General features: G+C 54.3%; 3 protein-coding genes across 3 annotated transcripts; all 3 read right to left on the minus strand.

Moving 5' to 3' along the window:
* Positions 1 to 181: 181 nt before the first annotated feature.
* On the minus strand, positions 182 to 937 carry DQ04_00651070 (anaphase promoting complex subunit 10; the record flags this gene model as incomplete). Its single annotated transcript, XM_009309446.1, has 1 exon — positions 182 to 937. One exon carries the CDS (start codon positions 935 to 937, stop codon positions 182 to 184), a length of 756 nt encoding a protein of 251 aa, XP_009307721.1.
* A 265-nt stretch (positions 938 to 1,202) lies between these two features.
* DQ04_00651080 (hypothetical protein) lies at positions 1,203 to 7,910 on the minus strand (the record flags this gene model as incomplete). The annotated part of the gene is made up of 1 exon (XM_009309447.1): positions 1,203 to 7,910. The coding sequence occupies one exon, from the start codon at positions 7,908 to 7,910 to the stop codon at positions 1,203 to 1,205; it is 6,708 nt and encodes a 2,235-aa protein (XP_009307722.1).
* A 446-nt stretch (positions 7,911 to 8,356) lies between these two features.
* Positions 8,357 to 10,441, minus strand: DQ04_00651090 (putative sphingosine kinase A, B; the record flags this gene model as incomplete). Its single annotated transcript, XM_009309448.1, has 1 exon — positions 8,357 to 10,441. One exon carries the CDS (start codon positions 10,439 to 10,441, stop codon positions 8,357 to 8,359), a length of 2,085 nt encoding a protein of 694 aa, XP_009307723.1.
* Between the last annotated feature and the right edge of the window lie 509 nt (positions 10,442 to 10,950).

Below are 10,950 nucleotides of genomic sequence, written 5' to 3' on the forward strand. Positions count from 1 at the left end.
ATGGACGTGTCTTAATGCTTGTGAAGTTATGCTTCCAAGCGCTTCGGCCCCGTCCACGGGCGTTCCAATGGACTCCTGCAGCGCGATCTGGAACATAAAGAGATACAGAGGTGATGAAATGGGAGAGTCCACAAATACACAAACGTATATCTATGGACCCCAAATTCCACCTCATTCTTCCTCAGCGCAGCAGCAGATTCTGCGTGAAGGAAGATGTGGTGAAGACGCTCTGGTGCACCGGGCCGAGTACCCGCACTCCACGCACGTGACAATCGCGGCCATTCTGCCGATTTTCTTTAATAATGATGCGGAGATGCGTGCACCACACACCTTCTCCAAGGAACTCTGCATGATCGTCGTTTCCCACGAGATCAAGTGAAGAAGTCGGAAATGATGTCCTTCCTCTTGTACCTGTTGTTGCACTTGTTGGTAGTGCAGCTGCTGTTCGGCCTCCAACTACCCCGGCCTCGCCGAGCTCCCACTGCGCTGCTGGCTCCGCCTCTGCAGCGACGCGCATAAGCACCCAACCCTGCGGGTTATCCACCGTCGCTACGGCAACGTCCGCCATATCACCACTGTGTGTGCCCGCCTGCACGCGTATCTTTCGCGGCGTGTAGCTTTCGTCCTGCTGGGAACTGAGAAAAAGCGCAACCGTCGCCACAGACGTGAGCCGCGCAAAGTCGATGGATATAACGTGCGGGAGAACACCATCAGACTGCCAGAACGTTTCGTGGCAGTCGTCGAGCAGGCACGTCACGCCGTTGCCGTGCTTGGCGGAGCTGACAGTCCATACAGCGTCATGTAACATTATGAGCGCCTCATTCTTCTCGCGCATAATGAGTTCTTCGTCGTCCACGATGCTGGGTGCCTCGCTGCTGTTGGCGTAGGAATCTTCCTCATTGTCGTCGTCTTCTTCACCACGCCAATCAAATTCCATCGCTACTGTAACAATCCAAGTAACAAAAAGAAAGACACAAACAGAGAGCGGCGAAACACACACACACACACACTCACAAAAATAAATAAATAAACCAAAAAAGGCATCAAGCCCGCACACAACAACAGCAATAATAATGACAAAGCCAAATCTAGTGACAGCGTTCCACACACACCCACCCCTGTAACAGAAAAGCGCAGATTTTCCGCACACGGTAGTCACCCACAGACGCCCATGTAGTAACGCAGCGCACCTCCAACTTTCATTAGAAGGACAACACAGGACGGCGAACAAGTGCGTCATCGTGCAGAAAGAGTTGCCACGTTGCGTGCCACATCAAACGCAACGGCGAACGAGGCACAACACTCCAAAGGAAGTACAACACCATCAAAAAACCAAATATGTCTTCAACACCAGCGCTCGGTTGGGCGAAGGAGATGAACCACTTGGCCGCATCGTACTCACACAAAAAGGAAAATGGCTGTAGAAACCGCGACAAGAACACAATGACACCATTGGACATGATATGTGACGAAAAGAGATGGCAAACAGCGTAGCTGTAGCACATGAAAAGGATCCATATGAGGAAAACTTCGGAGCCAATGATGAGCGAAAGAATGGGTGAGTAACCCTGCAAAAGCATAGAGGCGCGGCTCAAGACATTGTGAACGTAGTGCTGCGCCTGGAGAATGCGTGTGGCAAGCAATTGTGTGCGGAAGTGCTGTCGGCTTTCTAGCATCGCCTCCACCGCGGCCTCAGACTGTTTGTACACGATGGAGGTGGCAGCATCAAGGGCCACAGGCCACTGAGAAAAGCCACCCAGAACACCTTGGATGGCGACCAGGAAACAGCGGTACACAATATATATCAGAGCGAGCCATAGCGCCTGATCGCGCCATAATGTAACCACAAGCAGCCACTGCCACAATGCACCACTGTACACCCCGAGACGCAGCCCAAATAAGGAAGACGCATGACCTTCTGTTACGAAATGAAGGCGTGCATCACTCCTCGACGCCTCATAGTCTATTGGCACCAGCCATCCCCACTTGGTGAGAGCGAGCAACAAAGAACGCGACAATGGACTGATACCCAATCCCTTTTCTTTGTTCCTTGTTTCTTCAATAACACCAAAATACGCTGCTGTGGGGGCCACAAAGGCCCCACAGAAGATGGGAAGCGGTAGCATTTCATAGCAGTTCTGATGATATTCCCATTGCCACTGCAGCAGCTGCAAAAGGTGAGACGCGCTAACATCAAAGCACTCACCTTGACGGTGAATCTCTGTCGGCGTCGGCAGCAGACCCGCAAAAACAGGATTAGCCGTTTGCGAAGAAGACGTCTGTGTGGAGCAAGCATTGAAAGTCTGCTGCTGCCGGTCCTTTTGCTCGCGTGAAGAGACGAACCTTAAAATTGTCATCATAGGCGGCGGCAGCACCTCAGTCGCGAAGTTTGTTTTGGCTGCAATGCTCTCGGCGGCCCGTATTAATGCTTCACCCTCGCCATTACGAGGCACGATTGAGCCTGTGGCTCCCGCTGGCACCGACGTTGATGATGGTGCGGGTGACTTGAGCGGAGACAAGCTAACTGACGACGCATACGGTGCAATGGTAGACCTGCCAGGCGTCTGCATCTCTGTCCGTGCATCGGTATTTGTCCGCGCCGCCGCCAGCCCCGCTGCTGCTGCCATTGTCTTTGTTCTTGCTGCAGACCCTGTTGGCTCCGTGGAATGGTGTGTCTGAAACGGGCGGCGGAGTGCAGTTGCCGACCCATCTCCAATGCGGTTCACGCGGAATGGCACACGCGGCTTTCTCGCCGCTGGGATATTCCCGGGGGTAGTGGCAGGGGTGCGCGTTGCCCCCGAACACTGCGGTGTCACACTGCTCTGTTGAGTGGACGGTCCGAGCCCCAGCTCAACCGAACTTGTGCTTCTGATGCGGTCCTGTATCATGTGCACTTGCCGCTGCGCAGCCTCCGCCTTTTGTTTCTTCGCCCAACTGACGGAAAAAGCTTGAAGTGTGTTTAGCCGGTGCCGCAGAGCAGCATATGTGGCAGTGCGATTCGACAGGAAGGACATACGTGCCTGCAGGAAAGTTGGGTCCGTCAGGAGCGGCGTTGTGCAGGTCTTCCAGGCGTGGCCACGCACTGTGGCCACTGCTTGAAGACGCAACAACGCCAAACGCTGGAGCCACGTCACCGGTTTCCATCCACCTTTCTGCTGTTGTTCCTCCTCCTCATTGCTTGACGCCTTCACGGTTCCAGATCTCTTTTTCACGTGCAGGCGCTGCATGAGTGCGTCCATATACCCTACTTTACGGACCTTTGTTTGAGTCTGCGGATTATAGTTCTCGGACTCAGCGCCGTAGAGCCGCTCCCGTATCCATTTCTCTTCCTTCGTCAGCACAATCTGTCGTAGCGGCCGCTGCTGCAGAACTGCGATAAAGTCATCTAGGTTGTGCACCGCGACGCAAACACGGAGCTGTGGTTGATACGGGACGCGCAGAACGAATATTAGGGCCTTCTCCCTCAAGTAGAAGGGTTGTTGATATAGATTCAGATGCTGCAGATAGCTCTCCCACCCACCACGGAACCGCGTAGGCTTGGCAGAGACAAAATACGAAGCTCCATCATCCAGCCACGCTGCTTTGGTGAGGTCATACTCTTTGGGTGACCCCTTCGGCATGCTAAGGAATGCGTTTGCCAAGTCACGAAGGCAAAATGAGACATTAACACCGTCGGCTTCNACAAAAGGTGCTGTGAGAGACTTCAGACGACTGGCCTCTTGACTGTACGATTGCACAGATACCGATGTTAAAATCCCCGCATCCGAGACTGTTTCCTTAGCAGTTCCTATTGGCCCCGTTCCACTGCCGTCTTGCACATGGACACCAATATTCTCGGGGACGTTGGCAGCAGCGCCGATATCTACAGGAAGGGGGCGACCACACTCTACCCGTGGCCGCTTGGTATCGTTTCCCATACAGTAGTTTTCATACAGGTCATTATCGAAGGCTTCCAGGTTCGCCTCACGGCGCTGCTGCTGCTGACGCAGACGCACCCGTTCCCGCAATGTGAGACCTCGAACCGCGGAAGGAGTCACCGTGCTGCGCAATCCTGTTGATGTGCCGGCTGTGGTGTAAGAAGTTGTGCGTTTAGCCGGCGCCAACGGCGGCCTGCTCACAGGAAGACCTCGCCTTGGTGCGCTGACGCCCGTCGTGGTTGTGTTACGCCACGGCATTGCACCATATCCAACACGTGAAGAAACCGGTCGAACACGACTACGAGACGCAGGGGTGACACGCGAGGTGCGCGGCACCACATTGGGTATGCTCCACTGGCGTGACCCCGCCATGTCCATCGCCTGCACACCACGCGGCCGAACACGACTACCTTTCGGTGGATAATCGTACTCGTCAATAATAGGCATGCGGGACACNCCATTGTCATACAAGATGCCTACCCTATCAAATATTCGGCTGGATGCAGTTCCTGAGCGGTTCCAGTTACCGTTGCTTCTGCCGCCGCCGAAAGAACCAAACGTGCTGCTGTGGTGGCTTCCGGCTGCCATACCATGCCTAAGAGGGGTGGTGGGGTTTGAGCGGCCAAATGTTGAACCTTGATGAAAACCATGAAATACGTCAGGAGCACGGCCTCCAGTCCCTCTTCTCGCATACGGATTGGTTTCGTCGCCTGCCAAAAGGCCACTACGCGACATGGTAGAAACGGGCGATGCGAGTGGATCCGATACCCCGTGCGATAAAGGGCCACCAAATGATGAAGGCCTCCAAACGCTCCCGCATCGTTGCTCTGGAACGCCCGAGCGACGCAGATCGCCACCCATGTCGTTGCTTTGCCACCGGTCACTGAGCGGTGCGTAGAAGTGTGTGTCTCTCCGTATCGGCTGTTGTGGTGTGCCAGCGGCTGGACGTGGACTAAGGCGATGAGATACTTTCGCAAACGGGTCCAGCGTTGTTGTAGGCCTCGAATGCGACAGCCCGCCAAACCCCGGCACCGGTGAGTCCTCGCGCGCCACCGCTGCCCTGCCAGTGCCGAATCGCTGATCCCCACTGAAGCGGCGTCCACAATACCTCGCCGTGTTGGCAGTGCTGGCCTCACCAAACACGGGGCCTGGCGACGACGCCCGCCAGCGGTCCGCCGGCGCCTCACGGACATCGTCGGACGGAGCCATGCCATCAACAGCGGCTAACGACCCCGCACCCCCAACGCACATATGAGGCCTTGCGGTGCTGCTGAACAATATCGGGCTCCGATCTCCTTCAACCGCCGAAACGGGACCGGTTTGCCCAAGGACAGTACGGTCTGACACAGTAGGCCGCTGCGCATTCGGCGAGCGGTAGGAGACGGATCGACGCCACTCCATTTCATCAACACCGCCACCCATCGTTGCCCTTCTTCCAATAGCCTCCTCCCGTTCACTCGGTTGCGCCAAAAAACCTGCATCTCTGTTTTCAACACCAAACGTCATGGCGACGCCGCCCCTTCGAGCGGAAACACCGGCGGGCTTCTCATCGTTGCCCGTGCCAAACGTCATGGCGACGCCGCCCCTTCGAGCGGAAACACTGGCAGGCTTCTCATCGCTGCTAGTGCCAAATGGTGCCGAGGTTGAAGCAGTACCGCTTCGTTTTTGGGCATTGTCTGATTTTTCCATTACCACATTTGGGTCTCGTGGTGCCAACGCGCTTCTGTGTTCTTGGGCAGCGGTGAGAGAACGCCTGGCTTCTTCCACGGTCGGAAGAACTCCACTTGCCGTTTTGAGATTGTTGGCCACGTGTTGGTCAGCGTCATGCTTTTTTGGGAAGAAGCCCATCTGCATTGCGGTTCGATAGCCAACATCGCTAATGCAATCCGTGCTACCAAACACAACGGGCATCCATTGCACGTCGTCCTGCAACTTTGGGAGCGGCTGAACCGGAATCGAGTACCAAGTGTGATCAAGGAGACCATGACACGCGAGTACCTCTGAGTCGTCGCCCATCAAAACATTCCCCAATGGACGTTCCCCCTTGTCTAGGACAGCCACAGAAATGATTGGACGAATCGTACCATGACGCAGCTGATGCTGGGCGGCCGAGGACGTAGAAAGGAGACGGAAAAGATTGACCACTGCACCACTTCTCTGCGCATGTTCCATCGCGCTTCTACCACCCACTGAGGCGTTGGCCCCACTGGACTGCTGCTGCTGCTGCTGCTCGGAGAGAGACAAGCCCTTTTCCAGGAGGCTTTCTTTCCTATGTTTCGGATTGCCGGAGACGTCATTGCAGGACAAAGACGTTGTGAGACGCAGAAACCCGTCGGTTTTCGATATGAGTTGGTCAAAAGAGGCACGTGTAGCGCTCGGGCCCTTCCTCCGCATTGGGAGAAACGGCTGCGGAGATGGACTTCTGTCATTGTTATGGGCACCAGACTTTCTTACCGCGCCAACCGGATCAGGTGACGCTGCACGGGACACTTGATTGGACGCCACGAGCCCGTCCAACCCAACGCCCCCACCGATTGCTCCTGCTTGCTGCGTGGCCGCGTTCGTGTGGCGAACGAGCGAAATTGTGGGTGAAGACCAGGGCGCCTCTGTTGAGTCTGATACAAGCGTGATACTCACCGTGCGTGCCTCGTAAGCCGCACGGCTTGACTTGGCGTAATAGAGCGGGTTGTTGTCATCTGTGACGAGGTGGTAGCAGTCGCAGGGGGCGAAAGAATACACCAAGCGGCGGACACCAAGCGCAGAGGCGGCAACACTANCTGATCGTCGTGGCTCGGATGCCTCATGTGTGGCAGCGGTGGGGTGTACCGCACCCTCTGTTGCCTTCTGATCCTTGGCTGCATCATTCGCTGCGGCGGGAGGTGTGGAGTAGCTCCGCAGAATGGCGTTACACTTCGTAAAAAACTGCAGCATGGCCACATCATCCTTGGCGCGGTACCTCTCCGGCATCTCGGTCTTTAGCATCAGACGCATCGTCTCCTCCATGTAACTACCTGACAATGCGGTAGATAACTGTGATTTTTTGTTCGAGGAAAGCAGGGCATCGCCGCAGAAGCGCACCTCTTCTCGTTTGTCAGTGTAGTACTGCTGCTCCTCTGGCGAGAAGCGGCTTAATGGCATTTTAAAAACGGAGAACTGGAGAGATCGCGGAGCCACATCACAGTCTGCTGTTGTATGTGTGGCGGCCACATAGTGCATCATGCTGCCGTCTACGACGCGAAAACCCATCATGCCTTCTCCAACCCTCACGACGTCGTCAGTGGGCGATGATGTCGCGTAGTCCCACGTCGCGGATTCTTCTACTGCAGCTTCAGACGGCGCAAGACCACCGAAAGCGGCGCGTCTGTTCCGTGTCCCATTTGCATCCCGCTGACGTTGCTTGTACAGCTGCTGCTGCTCTTGTGTGAGTTCAGGAACCAAAATAAAGTACGTGTCGTTGTAGCGGCGACCAGCAAACCCGGCCTCCTTCTTTTCCCCCCCTTTATCATCTGCATGATCCACGTGTGCAGGATCATTGGTGGAAGATGCACGCGACGAGAGGAGTACATTGAGATGTGACGGGAGTGTGCGGCAGCGCAACTCCTGTGGAAGAAAACTCTCAGGAGCTTCCAGCGCTGCAACCTCCTCGCAGCTCAGCGTCGTCTCTGTGAGGGGCAGAGACGCAAGATGTGTGACGGCGAGCACGTACACATTCTCAAGTGTATCGTGACTTTCGTACGGGAATCGTTGGTGGAAGGCAGTGAGAAGCGCACGATGCAACACCTCTGCCCTTTCTTCCAGTGGGATGGAGTCATTGACATTGATTTCCCCATCGGATCCCCTCTCCGTTGTTCCTCCAGCCGCAGCTGATGTTGCCGACGTTGCTTCACGGCTGTAGGAAATTTTGGGCGAACTCACATGGCAAATGCCGTGGGGTAGCGCAAGCTGATGCAGACATATTCTAAAGTAATCTACTTCAGGCTCCAAGAAGAGCATTTTTTTTTCGTTTTCTTTTCTTTTTTGGATCCCCGTCAAACAAATATATATATATATATATATATATATCAATCGCGTGAAAGAATGGAGATTGAAAAAAAATTATGTTCCGTGTGATTTTAATTCTTCCTTTCCTCTTGTATATGTCTGCGTGCTTGGTTGGCTGTATTATATGAGGGGGTGAGAGTGAAGACTCTGTGTCGTATACCTCTAGTGATTCTAAAATCTAACACCGTGCTGTGTGTGTGTGGGGGGCCTGAGGATACAAAAGGGCGGAAACAGAGCAATAGATAGAAAGGATATACCGGAAAGCAGAAAGGAAGAAAGACAACAGCAATTAAATGCACGACGATGATAAGCGATAGTGATGAAACGCTCACAAGAAAATTACAGCGAGATAATGCAACGTCGTGAATATGATCTCCTTGGAATTTATAGCAACTAAATCAGATAGTCTTTCTGAGCGGAATATCTGCTGCACCACGCTTGTCTCCCCCGCCGCGCAGCCAGCGTGAGAAGCGCGAGAAAATCGATCCACACGAGCAACCTGGCGACTTAGCTTCTTCCTTGCCGCTGTTGCCATCACGCCCACTTCTTTTTGCACATTGACGAGGCACGAGCAGTGTAATTACACCACCTAACTCCACAATGGCAGGGAGTTGCTCTCGCAGCTCACCGTCTGTCTCGCAGTGCGCCATCGCCTCCTCGGTGCTCGCTTTGCGTTTGGCGGCGGACGTGTCGAGAGCCCGCGCGTCTACGTCCACAATACAGCGTGTCGTGTTCCATGTTGTGGTGCTCGACCAGCGCGTGTGCTTACCGTTGTACAGCGATGGAGCACGCGAGACGAAGCTGAAGAAACCCGCCACCCAGTTTGTCACACTCAGAAACCCGTCTGTCGGATTGGCGTGTGGTGTCACCTGCAGCCCGCCGCCAAACCACCGCCCGTTGCCGAACACCAGCGTTGAGGACGGCATGCAGACCCAGCGGTTGTGTGCGTCGGCGGAGCCCAACGCAGCGACTATTTCGTCCGGTTTCCGGGCATATTGACTCCACCGATCGGTGTAGAACGGGTTGACGAAAACCGCATCGCTCCAGCCGTTGGCATCCCGGTTCGAAGCATCACTCTCTGGCGACACTTCCGCGGCCTTCAGGCTGTAGACGTAGTAGTTACCACCGGTACGCAGCGGTTCGGTGGGCGGCAGCGCAGCGTTGCCGGCGGCCTCCCGCGCCCAAAGAAGATCACACTGCACGCCGCGTAATGCCGCATCGTCGGCGGTGATGTGCTGGTGCAACATGCCGCTGGCGACGCGACGCGTGATGGCGGCGCTTGACGGCAGGTTATCTGCCTCTGGGAGCGGGGCAAGGCGAAACGGTGTCGGCCTCATTTGCGTCACCGAGACAATGGAGGCAGTGGCAAACATCACTGTGCCTCCAGCCGCTGAGAGGACCTTGTTCCGCTTGTATTTTTCACACTTCTGAATGACGTCGCACGACATTCCACATGAGAACTCATTTATGAAGAAATAGTTCCGTCCACTGCGGGGAAATGTCACACGACCGACATCCACGTCGTACACCTCAAACTCAAATGATGCCGCTTCATCTTCTTTAGGTGTGATGCTGAAGGAACTCGTTACATCCTTTCCTTCTTCATTGCTACTCTGACAATTCGGAGTATACTCTTCCTTCGGCGAGGAGGGAGTGGGTGACGGTGCGGGCGAGAGAAGCTGGCCGCACAACCCTCTAAGTACATCGACGAACTCCATCTCATTGCGGCAGCACAACTTCAGTCTGGCGAAATCCGAGCCGGTCCCTGCTGAGATGTAGATGAGAGTAGGAAGGAAATGCCGTAATATGGACTTATCCTCTACCAGCTGCCAATAATACGTTGAGGAATAGCAACAGCTCCCAGCACAAAGTTCCCCGGCTGTGCGAGTTAATGCGCTTTCACGAAATGCCTGAAGGGTGCCACGACACATACCGTTAACGGTTTCACTCAAAGTTCCATCGCCTCCAACAGGAACAAACACATGAAGCGGGTCTGACTTGCTCACATCCGTCATTGCATGTGAAGCACGTGCAGCTCCACCCAAGCAACGACGGACGCGGGAAGCCACCACATTCCTGGTGATGTGCTCCGCGATTCGCTCTCCATGCAGGTCCTTCTCTGTTGTGATGATCTCAACGCGCAGACCTCCCTGTCGAACGTAATTAATTATTGCTTCATCTTTTGCGGTAGACGCACCACTCTGTCGTGCAGGTAGTGTTTTATCTATTAAGAGAGGAATTGTCTCCTCGGCATCCCAAGATTCAGATGCAGGGCCAGCACAATCATATTTGGGTGATAATGATGGCTGTGAGTTTCGTGGCACAATGTCACTGGCGGTTTGCACTCGGGTAACACCGTCGCAGAATTCCCGCTGCAACGCCTTTTCGATACGGCGCAGCAGCACATTGCCCTTCCCGTGGCCACTCGTCGGGTTGACGATGACCCAAACGTGAAGTCGAGACGCCGGATCCTTTGCCCCCATTGACGAGCTACAGAGTCTACTCGGGAGCCCGTTTTCCAACAGCGACCCGGACGCTTACCTTCCCTCCCCCTTCGCCCCTCCTAATGCTACAGGGAAGGAAGCCTATATATTTATATACATATATATGAAAAGCATACATCGAATCAATAAGAGAGAAAACAACATGAAACAAACATGCGTAGAAGTACAACAACAGATGAGCGTACGCACATACATACGTCTACTTGTCTGCGCGTCTTTATGGGCGTTTGTTGAAGGTGAAAAGCAAAAGATGGTCGACCAAAAAAAAAAAGAATGCAGACAACACAAAAAAGATACAGGAACTAGGCGGAGGCCGTGTGGCAGCGTTCACTCCTTCTCTCGCAATCACTTATTCATTCCCTTTCTCCCCTCACCTCGTTATGTGATGTAACAAAACGAAATAAAGCAACGTGATGTGGAGAATGATCAACGACACTACCACCGCAAAGGAAGACGAAAACAGCCACAAAGCAAAACAGAAAGAAAAG

The sequence above is a fragment of the Trypanosoma grayi genome, assembly GCF_000691245.1.
Source record: "Trypanosoma grayi strain ANR4 Tgr_65_V1, whole genome shotgun sequence".
Classification (NCBI taxonomy): Eukaryota; Euglenozoa; class Kinetoplastea; order Trypanosomatida; family Trypanosomatidae; genus Trypanosoma; species Trypanosoma grayi.